This window comes from Schistocerca cancellata, chromosome 1 (assembly GCF_023864275.1).
Source record: "Schistocerca cancellata isolate TAMUIC-IGC-003103 chromosome 1, iqSchCanc2.1, whole genome shotgun sequence".
Taxonomy (NCBI): Eukaryota; Metazoa; Arthropoda; class Insecta; order Orthoptera; family Acrididae; genus Schistocerca; species Schistocerca cancellata.
In genome coordinates this window covers 825,671,922-825,689,283 of record NC_064626.1, presented here as the reverse complement: position 1 = coordinate 825,689,283, position 17,362 = coordinate 825,671,922, and the positions used below count along the sequence as shown (strand labels likewise).

The 17,362-nt window shown below is 41.9% G+C and overlaps 1 protein-coding gene across 1 annotated transcript in view; it reads right to left on the bottom strand.

Moving 5' to 3' along the window:
* The window catches only part of LOC126106370 (uncharacterized), a 39,178-nt gene that overhangs the window by 10,760 nt on the left and 11,056 nt on the right, over nt 1–17,362 (bottom strand). Inside the window, exon 2 of the mRNA XM_049912662.1 lies at nt 12,721–12,812. Coding sequence (XP_049768619.1) covers nt 12,721–12,795 — 75 coding nt within the window. The 5' untranslated portion in view covers nt 12,796–12,812. The remainder of the gene's footprint in view (nt 1–12,720; nt 12,813–17,362) is intronic.

Here is a 17,362-nt window from a genome sequence, read left to right as displayed (position 1 = left end):
TCCACCTTTCTGCTTTCCCTTCTTTGCTTAGAACTGGGTTTCCATCTGAGCTCTTGATATTCATGCAAGTGGTTCTCTTTTCTCCAAAGGTCTCTTTAATTTTCCTGTGGGCAGTGTCTATCTTACCCCTAGTGAGATCAGCCTCTACATCCTTACATTTGTCCTTTAGCCATCCCTGCTTAGCCATTTTGCACTTCCAGTCGATCTCATTTTTGAGACGTTTGTATTACTTTTTGCCTGCTTCATTTACTGCATTTTTATATTTTCTCTTTTCATCAATTAAATTTAATATTTCTTCTGTTACCCAAGGACTTCTACTAGCCCTCGTCTTTTTACCTACTAGATGCTCTGCTGTCTGCACTACTTCATCTATCAAAGCCACCCATTCTTCTTCTGCTGTATTTCTTTCCCCCATTCCTGTCAATTGTTCCCTTATGCTCCCCCTGAAACTCTGTACAACCTCTGGTTTAGTCAGTTTATCCAGGTCCCATCTCCTTAAATTCCCACCTTTTTGCAGTTTCTTCAGGTTTAATTGAAACGTCCCCTTTGAACTTTTTATATGTGAAACGTCCACTTAGAACAATTATACAAGCCTGTGCTTAACCTGACACACAATATTATTTAGCGCAACGCAATCTGACTTTCAATAACCCCTACAAAACAGTGGCCCTGACTAACTTTAACCTATACCTTTTACAAATCACTTACCTCACAAAAATCTTCGCTACTCAAGCTACTGCAAAACAGCGAGCCCCACTACTGCCAGCTAAATAAAAGATTCAAACCACTGAAGGTACTAACTACTGATAGGGATGGTTAGCAAATGAAAGATATTAATAGAGAACAAACAATGTATTTACCTTAATATTCATAATTGACATTCAGTCTTACAGATTATCAAAACTCCGCCATCTCTCTCCCCACGTCCACCACTGCTGGCGGCTCACCTCCAACTGCCCAACGCTATCTGCTGTTCACATCCAGCTATAGCAGTTCATGACAACAATGGCAGGCAACAATGCAAACTAGCCACATACTGCACACAGCACAGCCAGTGATTTTCATACAGAGAGCGCTACGTAACGTTGCCAATAAGAAAACATAAACATCAAACTTACATAAAGAAAACATAAACAGCCTACTTACATAATTTACAGTTCATAACCAATAGATTGTGGTCAGAATCCACATCTGCCCCTGGAAATGTCTTACAATTTAAAACCTGGTTCCTAAATCTCAGTCTTACCATTATATAATCTATCTGAAACCTGTCAGTATCTCCAGGCTTCTTCCATGTATACAACCTTCTTTTATGATTCTTGAACCAAGTGTTAGCTATGATTAAGTTGTGCTCTGTGTAAAATTCTGTCAGGCCGCTTCCTCTTTCATTTCTTAGCCCCAATCCATATTCACCTACTACGTTTCCTAATCTCCCTTTTCCTACTACCGAATTACAGTCACCCATGACTATTAAATCTTCGTCTCCCTTCACTATATGAATAATTTCTTTTATTTCATCATACATTTCTTCACTTTTTCGTCATCTGCAGAGCTAGTTGGCATATAAACTTGTACTACTGTAGTAGGCTTGGTTGGTTGGTTTGGGGAAGGAGACCAGACAGCGAGGTCATCGGTCTCATCGGATTAGGGAAGGACGGGGAAAGAAGTCGGCCGTGCCCTTTCAAAGGAACCATCCCGGCATTTGCCTGGAGCGATATAGGGAAATCACGGAAAACCTAAATCAGGATGGCCGGACGCGGGATTGAACCGTCGTCCTCCCGAATGCGAGTCCAGTGTCTAACCACTGCGCCACCCCGCTCGGTGTGTAGTAGGCATGGGCTTCGTGTCTATCTTGGCCACAATAATGCGTTCACTATGCTGTTTGTAGCAGCTTACCAGCACTCCTATTTTTTTACTCATTATTAAACCGACTCCTACATTACTCCTATTTGATTTTGTATTTATAACCCTGTATTCGCCTGACCAAAAGTCTTGTTCCTCCTGCCAGCGAACTTCACTAATTCCTACTATATCTAACTTTAACCTATCCATTTCCCTTTTTAAATTTTCTAACCTACCTGCTCGATTAAGGGATCTGACATTCCACGCTCCGATTCGTGGAACGCTAGTTTTCTTTCTATGATGTGATAAAAAGAAAATTATTCAGATAGTTGAGGGAGACGAAAATTTAATGGTCATGGTGGAATGGAATTCTATAGTAGGAAAACGAAGAGAAGTAAGAGTAGTAGGTGAATATGGACTGGGGGTGAGGAATGAAAGAGGAAGCCGCCTGGTAGAATTTTGCACAGAGCATATCTTGATCATAGCTAACACATGGTTTAAGAATCACGAAAGAAGGCTGTATACGTGGAAGAGGCCAGGAGACACTGGAATGTTTCATGTAGATTATATAATGGTAAGACAGTAGAAGAAGAATGGTTAGCTTTGAGAAATGAAATAGTGAAGGCAGCAGAGGATCAAGTAAGTAAAAAGACGAGGGCTAGTAGAAATTCTTTGATAACAGAAGAGATATTGAATTTCATTGATGAAAGGAGAAAATATAAAAATGTAATAAATCAAGCATGTGAAAAGGAATACAAACATATCAGAAATGAGATCGACAGTAAGTGCAAAATGGCTAAGCAGGATGGCTAGAATACAAATGTAAAGATGTAGAAGAATATATCACTAGGGATAAGATAGATACTGCCTACAGGAAAATGAAAGAGACCTCAGGAGAAAAGAGAACCACCTTTGCGAATATCAAGAGCTCAGATGGAAAACCCTTCCTAAGTAAAGAAGGGAGACGTACTTGATGGCAATATTATTGAAATGAAAGAGGATGTAGATTAAGATGAGACGGGAAATATAATATTGTGTGCATAATTTGACAGAGCACTGAAAGACCTAAGTCGAATAGCATTCCTAAAGGGCAAACTGGCCTCGGAAGAGCCTACCATGACAAAACTCTTCCAGCTGGTGAGCAAGCTGTATGACACAGACGAAATACCAGAAGACTTCAAGAAGAATGTAGTAATTCCAATTCCAAAGAAAGCAGGTGCTGACAGGTGTGAAAATTACCGAACTATCAGTTTAATAAGTCACGGTTGCAAAATACTAACACAAATTCCTTATAGACGATTGGAAAAGCTGGTAGAAGCCGACCTCGGGGAAGATCAATTTGGATTCTGTATAAATGTTGGAACACGCGAGGCAATACTGATACTAGGACATCTCATAGAAGATAAGTTACGGAAAAGCAAACGTACGTTTCTTGCATTTGTGGATTTAGAGAAATTTTTGGCAATGTTGGGTGGAATACTCTCTTTCAAATTATGAAGGTGGCAGGTGTAAAATACTGGGAGCGAAAGGTTATTTACAATTTTTGCAGATACCAGATGGCCGTAATAAGAGTCGAGGGGCGTGAAAGGGAAGCAGAAGGGAGTGGGATAGGGTTGTAGCCTAACCTCGATGTTATTTAATATGTATACGAGCAAGCAGTAAAGGAAACAAAAGAAAAATTTGGAGTTGGAATTAAAATCCATGGAGAAGAAATAAAAACTTTGAGGTTCGCCGACGACATTCCAATTCTGTCAGAGACAGCAAAGGATCCAGAAGAGAAGCTGATCGGAATGGACAGTGTCTTAAAAGGAGGATATGAGATGAACATCAACAAAAGCAAAACGAGGATAATGGAATGTAGTCGAATTAAGTCGGGTGATGCTGAGGGAATTACATTAGGAAATGAGACACTTAAAGTAGTAAATGAATTTTGCTAAGCCGGCCGCGGTGGTCTAGCGGTTCTAGGCGCGCAGTCCGGAACCGCGCGACTGCTACGGTCGCAGGTTCGAATCCTGCCTCGGGCTTGGATGTGTGTGGTGTCCTTAGGTTAGTTAGGTTTAAGTAGTTCTAAGTTCTAGGGGACTGATGACCACAGATGTTAAGTCCCATAGTGCTCAGAACCAGTTGAACCAGTTGAATTTTGCTATATGAGGAGCAAAATAACTGATGATGGTGGAAGTAGAGAGAATATAAAATGTAGATTGGCTATGGCAAGGAAAGCGTTTTTGAAGAAGACACATTCGTTAACATAGAGTATTGATTTAAGTGTCAGGAAGTCTTGTCTGAAAGTATTTGTATGGAGTGCAGCCATGTACGGAGGTGAAATATGGACGATAAACAGTTTGGACAAGAAGAGAATAGAAGCCTTCGAAATGTGGTGCTACAGAAGAATACTGAAGATTAGATGGGTAGATCACGAAACTAATGAGGAGATCTGAACAGAATTGGGGAAAAGAGGAATTTGTGGCACAACTTGGCCAAAAGAAACAATCGGTTGGTAGGCAACATTCTGAGGTATCAAGGGATCACCAATTTAGTATTGGAGGGAAGCGTGGGGGGTACAACTGGTAGAGGGAGACCAAGAGACGAAAACTCTCACTGTGTGCTAATATTTTCATCTCTATAATAACTGAAGGTCATTCCATAATTAACGCAATTTTTGGAATACCCGGAATTTTTATTCAAGTAAGTTAGCAGCACTGAACGTTGTACAATTTGAAATTATGTTGTTTATGATTTATAATGGAGCGCTTCATGACGGAAGAGCTTGTAGTCATAGCAAAAACGTATTACAAAAATGGTGAATGTGCGCAGACACTGTTTGTAAACTCCGAGGAATGTTTGGTCAAGATAATAAACAAAATAAGTCGACTATGATGAGACTACCTGATAAATTTAAGAAAACGGGTTCGGTTGTGGACGTGAAACCCTCGGAGCGATTTCCTGTTAGTCGTTCTGCGCGAAACATCGTCACCGTGAGTGATAATCTTGCTGTAAGTCCGTAAAAATCTATCAGCCGACGTTCATAGATGGATATTTCCAGAACCAGCATGCAACTACTCTGCAAGAAGGTCTACACCTTTGGACCTACAAAATCCAACTGACGGAAGAACTGAAGCCAAACGATCACGAAAAGTGCCGAGCATTTGTCCATTGGATGTTTGCCAAACAAGGAGCGTACAACAGTTTTATGACGAAAATAAGGTGCACTATCTTTTGAATGGCTTCGTGAAAAAGCAAACTTGAGGAACTGGTGCACAGAAAACTATCGAGTAATTATGAATAAAGCCGTTAAATTGACAACGAAGATTATCTGGAGTGGCATTTGGGTTGAGGGCGGAATTAACAGTGAACGGCGAACGTGACCGCAAGAAGTTAAGAGAGCTTTTATTATCTGAACTGAATCGTATGAATGCTGAAGAAGTACGAGAGAAGGTCCACGGCCGTGTGATTTCTAGTAACGGTGATGATGACTAGGCAGCCAGCTCTTGTGATTTCTTTCTGTTGGGGTAACTGAAATTTCGTGTGTATGCCAAGAAACCACGATCACTTCCAGAGCACAATGACGAGATTCCACTCGTAATTTCCGAACTAAAGGTGTAAGGATGTGGAAACATACGTAAAATTTCATCGAAAGAACGAGAGTGTGCCTGCACAGTCATGGAGGACGCTATAGTAACATTATACACTGTCTGACAAAAGAATGTGAAGCACCCAGAAAACATGGTGGTATGTCAATGTAACTTTGTACATGTACACCCCATTCGCGGGTGTGTGAATGATTAGAGTTGCAACACTCTGTGACAAGTAGAAAGGCCATCAGAGTGCATTAGTGTTGTTCTTGTCAGCGTCAGATGTTGAGGAACGACTGTGAAGTATATGAAGATGCTGCCAATGCATGTGAGACAGCGTTATCAGCACCTGACAGTTTGAAAGGAGCCTCATTGAGGGGTGTATATGTGGGTGCCAGGTCGAATCGTGCAATATTACAATTTATTGAGCATTCAGGTGTGACAGTGGTCCGCTGCTGGACTGCATGGGAATGTAAGGGCAGGCGTACTCGTTGTCAATCCTCAAATGGGTCAAATGGTTCTAAGCACTAATGGACTTAACATCTGAGGTCATCAGTCCCATAGACTTAGAACTACTTAAACATAACTAACCTAAGGACATCACACACATCCATGCCCGAGACATGATTCGAACCTGCGACTGTAGCAGCCGCGTGGTTCCGGACTGAAGCGCCTAGAACCGCATTGTCAAGGTTCCTGTCAACCAAGTCTGACCACCAACAGGGAGTATCGCCGTATTGAGCACCAAGGACATCGTAACCCAATCACTTCTTCGCCTGCCATTTAAGTAATTGACTCCCTGCAACATTTTGTGTCATTTCGCATCGTTAGTCGGAGACTAGGAGCAACCGGGCTAGGAAATTATCGTCCCTTGCGTAGGCTGCCGTCAATACCGCAATAGAAACGGCTGTGTTTGGGGTGGTACCGTGAATGGAAAGCATTGCCTGCTGATGAACGGCGTCGCAATGTGTTCAGCAGTGAATCGCTGTCCTGCATTATCCCGGATGATCATCATCGGCTAGTATGGCGGTGACATGGGGAAATATCTAATTCCTCCAATGATTGAAAGAGACATATTTGTGTTACTCCTGGCGTCAAGGTGTGGGGAACCATGGGTATGACTTCTGGTCATGGCTGGCAGTGATTGAAGGAAGTTTGACGACACAGCGGTACATAATGGACATTCTGCGTCCTCTTGTATTACCTCTCATGCGACAGTATCTTGGTAGAATTTCTCTATAGGTAAAAGCTCCTCTATACTGGACACGTATTTCTATGAACTGTGTGTTTGATGTTGAGGTTCTTCTGTGTCCAGAAAGATCCCCATATCTGTCCCCCATAGAACGTGTGTGGGACCAGCTCTGGCGTCAAATCTGTCCCAATGCCAATACCCAGGATATAAAGGACCAGCTACAACATTTGCAGGCTTATATGCCTAAGGAGAGGATATACGCCTTTACGGCACTCTTCCTCACCGAACCAGTGCATACATCCAGGCCAGAGAGGATGCAACGTCATACTGATAAGTGGGCTCATTCTGCTAGATTCATTATAAATTTTCCTTTCATTCTGTAATCTCTGTAATAACATCACATACCCTCTCTGCTCGTAATGTTTTATTTTGTTCCATTACCTCGTTATCGGTGCTTCGCTTTATTTGTCAGGCTATGAATTCCATATATAATCACAGGAAGAACACATTGCAGTAATGTGCATATTACTGGATTTTATCAATAAATATATATCTTATTGAACACTCAAAAGTGGCGTTCTTTATGTGATACTTTTACTATATCTTTAGTCTTGTATACTCTATTTAGCATGTCATGTCTTTTGTCTACTCCTTCTTCCAGCGCCAGGTGTCCCATCATATTTCTCTTTAACTTGTCTCATTTTCTTGGTTAGTCTGTGCCAGAGACTCCTTTCCTCACGTACTTTTTAGTAATTATTTATTTGATACTTCATCGGTACACTCAATTTTCAGCATTCTTCGACACCACAAAATTTCAGAAACTTTCTGTTCTTCTCCTGCAGACTTTGCATCATCGATTTTTCACTTCTAAACAACGCTGTACTCGAAATGCACAGTTTCAGGGTCTACTTCCTCAGGTTGGTATCGATATCTGATGTGTAGGACGTATGTAGAAGAACTGTTTTTTTGCCTCTGCACTCTTATTCTGATAACTTCCTTTCTTCGGCCGATAGACAATCTCATGGCTTCCAGGGGCAACTGATTTTTAGTATTCCGTGTAATTATGGACCAAATTTAATAATTTAAAATGCGGCTGTAATTTAATCATTAAGTGGCATAATCTTAGGTTACAATTTAACACAGTAAGACAAGTATTGCTGTCGCAAACTGTGTATAGATGTTGAATCAGCGTTAAGTTACAGCTTGCAAATTATCCTGATTATATTCATACGCTGTTAGAGAATTAGAGGACTTACTGACTTCCAACAAGCTTTACACATAATTTCAAATATTTATGAAACTTTTCCTCGCTAATAGCACCCTGCCTCCCAAACGAAACAATAATGGGAAGAAAAAAATTCTCGTTTACCAAATTTTCGCAGTACATGCAGTAAAACTTCAGCGTCACTTATTATGTTTTAATTTATTTCTTCTCTACCCTTAACTCTGTTCGCAACACATTTTGAAGGCGGTACGCCCATATACTACTGAATGTACTTGCAACATTGTATCACCGTACGACACAAAGTTCAGGAGATATGACGTCATGAAAAACTAGCTTCTGCATAAAATGAGGGACAAATTATCAAGGCTACGTGCATCCAGTATTCGATAATGAGAGTACTTAGCGATTTCTAACGAACTTTACAAATAATTTGAAACCTTTTCTAAACCTTCTCTCGCCTAAATTCTTAACGTCAAAAATTTGGAGAGTAATGAGACGTTTGAAGCTATTTCATGCTTGTGAGATTGATTCTTTAAAGAATCGATGGTTTACTGGTTCCGTACTAGGCAGGCCGTCCATTCCTCTCAAGAGGTTTGGTAAGTCTCTTACCGTTGGCCAGAAAGGCTAGCCGCGCGGGGTAGCCGAGCGGTCTTGGGCGCCTTGTCAGAGTTCGCGCGGCTCCCCGACGTCGGAGGTTCGAGTCCTCCCTCGGGCATAGGTATGTGTGTTGTCCTTAGGGTAAGTTAGTTTATGTTAGATTAAGTAGTGTGGAAGCTTAGGGACCGATGACCTCCGCAGTTTGGTGCCATAAGACCTTACCACAAATTCCCAAATTTTCAGAAGGGCTAAGTCGCCTGTGGAGCTTAGCATTGAAATACATTCTCCTTGCATGCTTGTTGTCCTTTCGAAATTTTGTTCCACTTATTTAATTGCTTTTTCTACGTAGAAGTTGCCCAAAACAGGCGATAACCTACAGCACTGCCTTATACCTTTCCTAACACGAACGCGGCTTCGTTGAACCTCCACGTTTCTTACTCCATTAGTGTTTATTCATCTGCCTCCGTAACTGCGCTCATTTACACGGTTCAGTATCATTAACATAACCACCGCATATCTTCGAAGTCAACGTTTAACAACCACTCACAGTCACCAGGGGCGGAAACGGAGTGATTTATCTGACGTCCAGGAGGGCATGAATACCGGAAACACTTCCGTAACGGTTAAGTATGTAAGCTGCTCGCATGTCTCATAGTTAAAGTACACCGTGCATTGCAAAATGGCGCCATGCAACATCGGTGTCGAGGCAACTGCGGTGCACCATGGGCCATAGAAGACAGGGGCGAACGACGGGTGCGGACATGTGTTCTGGCGAATAGACGTGTAACTGTTGAGCGACTGTGTGCCACATGATGGCTAGAATTTGCACGCCATTATCGCAACTGAACATCCGCTTAGTGGCAGCAAGTGGCATTTTCGGATGAATCGCGTTTTATGCTCCGTAGGACAGTTGCCTATTGACACGTACGGCGTGAATTTCCTGAAAGCCGACACCCTGCAACAATCGTCGAAAAGGTCCAGATCGGAGATGGGAGCGTTATGGTCTGGGGGAAGTTTCGTAGAATTTCCTCACTGATCTCGTCATCCTCGATGGCACGAGGGATCACCACAAGGATGCATCAGTCCTTGGGGACTATATTCAGGCTCCTGACAGGTTGTCACGTTAATATGGTTGTACAGTGTATTTCGCCTTACGCTGCCGAAGAAGGATCACTGGGAAGGTATACAAATTTTCTTCAGTCTCTAGTCCACTACCAAACGCAACAGAATTGCTTCTCTAGTAACTTTTCCCTTCCTGAAACCAAACTTATTTTCGTCCAGTAAGTCTTCAATTATTCTTTCTATTCTTTTATATATTATTCTGGCTAGTTGTTTCCAAATATAGCTTTTTAAACTAAGCGGTCCGATAGTTTTCATGTTCATCCGCACCTGCGTTATTTAGCGATCTGATGATCACGGTTTTTCTGGAAATTTCGTGTTAAGTCCTCATCTTCATATATTTTGGCACCAACTGAAATAACCTTCTATGTTATGTTATGTTAACGAGGACCTAGAAACGACGGAAAGGATCAGTCCCCGCCGCAGCCGCAGTGGTCCGCAACCCCACGACGACTACCGCAGTCCACTTCACCCCTCCGCCACCCCATACCGAACCCAGGGTTACTGTGCGTTCGGTCCCCGGTGGACCCCCCAGGGAACGTCTCACACCAGACGATTGTAACCCCTATGTTTGCGTGGTAAGGTAATGGTGGTTGTCGCGTACCTGGAGAACTTGTTTGCGCAGCAATCGCCGACATAGTGTAGCTGAGGCGGAATAAGGGGAACGAGCCCGCATTTGCCGAGGCAGATGGAAAACCGCCTAAAAACCATCCATAGACTGGCTGGCTCACCGGACTTCGACACAAATCCGCCGGCCGGATTCGTGCCGTGGACCGGCGCTCCTTCCCGCCGTTAGACCGCACGGCCAACCAGGCGGGCCTTGAAATAATCTTCTAGGTCCTACATCTCTATAGATTTCAATAATTACAAACTTATGCCATCCGCTCCTGCTGCCTTCTTTGAGCTGAGATCATTCAGAGTTCTGCCGAACTCAGACATCATCATTAGATCATCTATTTCTCCCATATCAACTTCGTCCTTCTCTTATATCACAGTTAATCTCCATTGTACAGGTCATCCGCTTTCCATTTCATCAACATTAATAGAGGTTTCTCCATTTACGCCACGTCCAGTTACGTTTAATCTTAATGTACGCCGTATCGCCTTTTCCTAAAACATGTCTTTGTCAATATCCTGATATTTTCCTCTCATCTACCTTGACTTAGCTTTATGGTAATTTCTGTTAGTTTCATTCTAAAACTATCTATACTGCTGTCTTCTCACCTCAGTCCGCAGCTCGTGGTCACGTGGTAGCGAACACGGGATCCCAGGTTCGATTCCCGGCGGGGTCAGGGATTCTCACCTGCTTCGAGATGGCTAGGTATTGTTGTGTCGTCTTCATCATCATCATTCATCCCCATTACGGTCGGAGGAAGGCAATAGTAAACCATCTCCGCTACGACCTTGTCTAGTACAGCGGTGTGGGCCTCCCGCATTGTCCCGTACGCTATGTCAAGAAGTATGGGACTTCATCATCTCACCTCAAGCTCAAGATTCACACATATTCTCCATCTATCCATAACCCGAATATTTACTGCTTTATCAATGGCTTCTTCGCTTCTTCTTTAACTACAGCTGTCTTGGCGTAATGCCTGTTGGTTTTTGACTCATGATTTTCTTTAACGACTTCCGAGGCGTCTCGCTGCCGGACTGCAGTCGAGCCTGCGGCAGGAGACTGTGTATGCAGCTGTTGCCCAAACGCCTGAGGACTTATCCCTGGTTATTACCACTGAGGCTCTCCTCTTGCTACCTGCACCGTTAGTTCGCAGCAGTACCGGAAATTAGCGTTCGTTTACCTTGACGCTCTCTTCTTTCTTGTTGAAACTATTGTCATGTTTGTGAATTTCTATGGATTCCTTCAACAAGCGGAGTGGTAGCTCTTCTCCACAGGGACAACCTATTTGTCGGTCTCAAATACCGCCCGCACCACTACGGCCGATTTCTCCACCCGTTCGAAAACGCAATAACGTTAATGTTCAGCAATCTTGGTATTCACGTATCGTAGACATTCCCACATACTCATGTTGCGGTATACTCCCAGCACTCTTTTCGTCCTTTGTCATCTGAAACAGTGTTTAATCTTCTTGGTAGTTCTGCAAATAGTCTTTACTCTGTCTTTGCCCAACATATGGCCGATTCTGTCCGTCACCTATTGTACCCGACATACCTTCTTCCCACTTGTCAGTTTTTGGAGTGTTATTTTCGCGACACTTCTTATGCAACCTGTGGGGAACGCTTTGCTCCGCAGGACGCATTCCAAGTGTAGCATCTCACGGCCGAGGTGCTGCGACTCATATATTTATCTTGTGTCTATTACTCATTCCCCTTTCCTAGCTCGGGTGACGATTTCACAGTTTGTGCAGGTATCTGTCCCTGTGTGTCGCTTTTCGATACACTCTGTGATTCAGGTTCTGACCATTCTTAGTAACCAGCACGTCTGAAGAGGATCGGTATCGGTCCTTTGTTACCTCCATAGTAAATTGAATGTTGACATGGAGACTGTTCAGGTGTCTCAGGAAGTCACTGAGTTATTCCTCAGCAAGTTTCCATACGACAAAGGAGTACGTTTCCCACAACTTCGATAAAAAAGGTGCCAAGTCCAGTACCTGCCTCACCTAATGCTTCACAAGGAAACTGTCAACCACAGGACTAAGAGGGCTACCCATGGTGACGCCTTCCAGCTGTTCGCAGAAATTGCCATGCCACATAAAGTAGCTGATGGTAAGAGAGCCATGAAAGAGCTTGGTGACACCCTGTGGAAAATGGAAACGGTCTGCTTCCGATACTCATTAGTGTGGTAAACACATGTCGACGACGCCTTCGTCATGTGGGGTTGTGCAACCCGGTTGAGGGATCTAATATTCGAAGTTCCGATACATAGAATGTCAGTTTTGTTCCTCCTGATGATGATATTTTTTCCTGACGGCGGTGTATAAAATATACTTAGTTTATCTCTTAAAGCAATGTTTACACTTTTCTAAATCACATTATTGCAAGAAAATTGTTTCGAAAGCTAGAAATCAATCGCTTTACAACGCATTCGTCTTCACAGTGGTTACACAGTGACAAATTAATTTTGAAATACTCTCTGACATTCGCGAAGAAGAGACAATAATAATAATGACTGATTTATTTCTAATCTAAAAGAATAATGAGACGACGTTTTTACTCACTCCAAAATCATCCGGAAAGAGGCCAGACGCTGCAATTGCGCATACTAGCGCAATAATAAAAGCGTGCAGCTGCATGGTCCACGCTTTGTTTGCTGAAAAGTAAAATAATGCAAAACTTAGTTATTGATGTAGTGTAGAGCTTTTTTGGTAACTAGCACCCATCGCAGGAAACAATAGGATGTGATAAAAATCCCGAACCCATTCCTAATGGCAAGCCACAAGAAATATTTTTACACCAGTCGAAATTCGAAATTACTGGCAGGAATTGACAACTGGTCCCTGAAATCGATCAGTTATTACTGTCTTCTCAGTTGACAATTAGAGTCTCAGCAGGCACTGGTGACAAACGTCAGAATTAAAAAGAAGTATCGAAACTGACTATAAAACTGTCAGCTGCACTTTTATCTGAGTGGTGATAATTTTAACGTTGGGAATACTGCTGTCACTCAAGTTCCAAGGACCACTCCTATGAAACGACGAAACAGTACGTTAAAAGAACTTAACACCAGTTGTAATGAATTTGGATAAAGATAAATGTGAAAATGACTAACGCAATTTTTATGACCCTGTCAAGGAAGGTAAAAGTGAAAATTTCTCATGAGTTAGTGGAACATGAGTTAGTGGAACAAGTTGATAATTTTAGGTACCTAGGATGCCAAATAACCAGTAACATGACAAGTAATCAAATAGTATTTTCTGATGTGCGGTAAATGCAGAATTAAGAAAAAGATCAGTGAAATGTTTTGTATTTAGTTTTTAATGGATTGTACCGAAACACGCAGCGGAGAAAGGAGAATTGGTGAGAGGATTTTAAGATATGGACATGGAGAGGAATGGAAGACGTAAAATGGAGAGATAAAATGAGAAATGAGGTTCTATTACACAGGGTGGGTGAGAAAAGACACGGACAGAAAACAGTTAAGAGGAGGAAAAGAAACTGACGGCGTCATGTGATGAGAAGAGGCTGCATAATAAAGGTTTCGATCGAAGAAAAGCAAAATTTATGACAGGTTGAAGAATTTCAGACAAAGTGACAGCCAACATGTAAGACACTGAATTTTGCTATTTCTCGAGGTGGATGTGAAGGCATCCGTGACTCGCAGAGTAAAATAAAGAGTAAATTTGCGACTGGCTGCTATAATTGGTCGTATAAGTGTCAGAAATATCAGCTCATTGAAGAGAGTTCTGGAAATCTGCCAAAAGGCATGCACCCGACCAAAAGGTACATAACTGTAACGTCAACCACAGTAATGTGAGAGAACTCTAATTCGTAGGTACATCGAGCAGACCACAGCAGAAAAAATAAAGTACACAATGTTCACAGTGTGTAAAACAATATTGGACTGAGAAAGAAATAACTACACAAAGCGGAAAGCCTCTCTACATAAGAATATCGTTAAGGGCGATAATGACCATATGTCACATTTTAGAGAGAAGACCTGTAAAAGAATCTGATTCATTGTGGATTGTGAAGGCAGCAGTTCATAAGCAATTTCTAATTACAGCTGGAAGTGAAAATTGAATATAAATGGGAAAAATACAACATTTTCCCCGCGCAACTCAGTACAACAAGACATTCGGGCAACATTGGGAACACAGGTAACACATCAGGAATAAATCTTTCAGTCTACAGTGGACTGTGAAACATTCTGGCACATTAAAACTGTGGGCGAACGGGGACTCAATCCCAGAAGGCAAGGTGTCGTGTTCGAATCTGGGTTTGGCGCACATTATCGCTGAGAAACTTTCAATTTCTACATCTTCAATTAGCCAATAATAATTTATTAAATCCTTGTTAGTGCTTTCTTTTTTTTATTGTTGCCTTGATGTAGCGCATCGCATTTAGTGAAATCATATAAACATAATGCTACAAAATATAACACATTAGAAAACGATGCATAATATAGGAACCTGGAAAGGAATGCCAGTGCATGTGACACAATTTTTATAACGGGCAAGAAATTCTGCTTTTAAAATTCAAGCCCACAAGAAAAACAATTACAGCTTAAAAACTAAAAACGCACAATACAGTGATTTTCCAGAGTATTCGTATAAAGAATAAATATAATCTCAGTTGAATTTATTGGTGACACACTCACCAACAAATATGAACGATGAACCTAACGAGTGTGACGAAATTCCCAGTCTACAGCATTTCCTCAGTTACTGCCAGACTAGTTTTTCACGACACTCAAGCGAAAACTAGGCAGGCGCTGCTGCTCGTCGTCAGAAATAATTGCTGTAACTCAAGTGTCTGGGTGTTTGCCAATTCTTACAATGATACAACCTAACAAGACGAAACGGTCTGAATTACACACCGCCAGATGCCCTTCAAATCAGGAGAAGCAGACTGCGTAAATGTGACGACCCATCTCGAAACTGGCTTAAACTGCGTTCATCATGCGATAAAAATTAGAAACTATGTGATGTGATATTGATTCTTTTTGAGGTAAATATGTGAATGTCGTACGGAAATGTTGGCCACGATGTCTCACAGTTAGCTCTGCCATCGAGTGAAATGGGTGTTCTTCCACCGCACACGATGGCTCCTTTCCTTGCGGATATCAGATGTGTATCGTATGTGTGTTCGTGGAGCGTAGGTGAGTGTAATGGATACGTATATAGTGTAGTGTTATGTTTGTGTCGTATGATGATGACGACAGAAGACAGAGAGTGAAAGCACATTGCCTACATTTATAAGGTGATTAGTGTCTTGGCTTGCCCGTCTTAATGTCTAAGTTCAATCATAGTTACTAGAACTATGTAGACTAACAATCAAGCTCTTGGAAAACTGAGGGCTTCCAAAAAAAAAAACGAAGCACTCGAATTCTGCTCATAAGCGTTTTCAAAAGAGGTCGAACAATTGAACAGAATTTCAGGGCAACCAACTGCCAACGTGGTGGGAAACTCTCCCTAGGCGATTGAATAAGCAACGACGAAATGAGTAAGCTTACAGAAGCGTTGTTTTGAACTGAAGAAAAGACGCAGAACCTTAATATCAGGATGATCACTTGGTGGAAAATACCGCGGAAAGGAAATAGCCCCCTTTCGTATCTTCTCAGGAAAGTTACCAGGAGAAGGATGACTGAACCTTGGGCACTGCGAATCATGAGTTGAGTCTCAGTTTGACTGTTGGAGGGAAGTAATGGGCACATAAAAGAAAAACAGAATGAAATTAACATTTTTGAGTTCATCTTCTTCTGACTGGCCCGCTACGAATTCCTCTCACGGGCAAGCCTCTTCATATCAGCGTAGCACTAGCATCCAGCGTCCCAAATTACCTGTTGGGTATATTCCATTGTCTGTCTTCTGCTACAATTTTTACCATCTACAGCTCCCTATAGTACCGTGGACATTATTCCTTAATGCCATAGGACATGTCCTATCAGTCTGTTATTTCTTCTTGCAAATGCTTTTCACATATTTCTCTCTCCTTCCTGGTTCTGGGAAGAGGCTCTACATTTCTTCGCTGGTCAATCCACCTAATTTTCAACATCTGAAACGCTTCGTTTCTCTTCCGGTTTCCACACAGTGGTAAGCTGCAAACGCACATGTTTTGAAATTTCTTCTTCAAATTAAGGCCAATATTACATATAAGTATGCTTCATTTGGCCGAGGATGATTTCTTTGACTATGTTAGTCGGCTTTTTATGTCCTTCTTGCTTCGTTCGTCTTCTGTTATTTTGCTTCCAAGGTAGCAGAACCCCTTCAGTTCTTCAGTACTTCCACCAATTTTGATGGTAAGTTTGTCACTAATCTCATTTCTGCTGCTCTTCAGTATTTTCGCCTCTCTTCGGTTTATCCTCGATCCATATACCATTCCCAGTAGACTCTTTATTCCATTCGGCAAATCCTGTAATTCTTCCTCTTGTGTCTTAATTTTTCTAAAGTCTTGCTTCCATTATTATGCGCAAGGTCACAGCCGCCTCTCTGGTGCCTTTGCCTTTCCTAAATCCAAACAGCTCGTCATTTAACAAATCCTCAGTTTTCTTTTCCGTTCTTTTGTACAGTATTCTTGCAAGCAACTTGAATGCATGAGCTGTTAGGCTGATAGCGCGATAGTTTTCGCACTTATCTGGCCTTGGTGTCTTTGGGATGCTGTTGATGATATTTTCGAAATGTCTGATGATACGTCTACATACTCGTAGATTCTACAAACCAAAATGAACAATCCTTTGTTTACCACTTTCCCTATGATTTTATAAATTACGACGGAATGTTATCTATGCCTATCACCTTACTTGATCACAAGTCTTCCAAAACTGTTAAACTCTGACTCTAATGTTGGATCCCCTATGTCTTCCGTATTGACTCTCATTTTTTCTTCTATCAAGTCATTAGACTGTTCCTTCCCCTCGCAGAGAATTTCACCGAAGGTTGTTCCAACTTTTTTATATGTTGAATCAGTCTTCCCGAAAACCGGTTCTTTTTTTATTTCTCCCCATTTTTCTGCAGCCATTTCGTTTTGGATTACCTGCATTTCCTATTTATTTCATTGCTAAGTGACTTACGTTGATGTATGCCTGTATTTTTGTTCTTCCTTCATTTATCGATTTCTTTTGTTACCTTGCTCTTACCTATATTTGTTCGACCCGCTTCTGTGAGTGCCCTTTTTAGCGAGTCCCTTCCTCCCCCACTCATT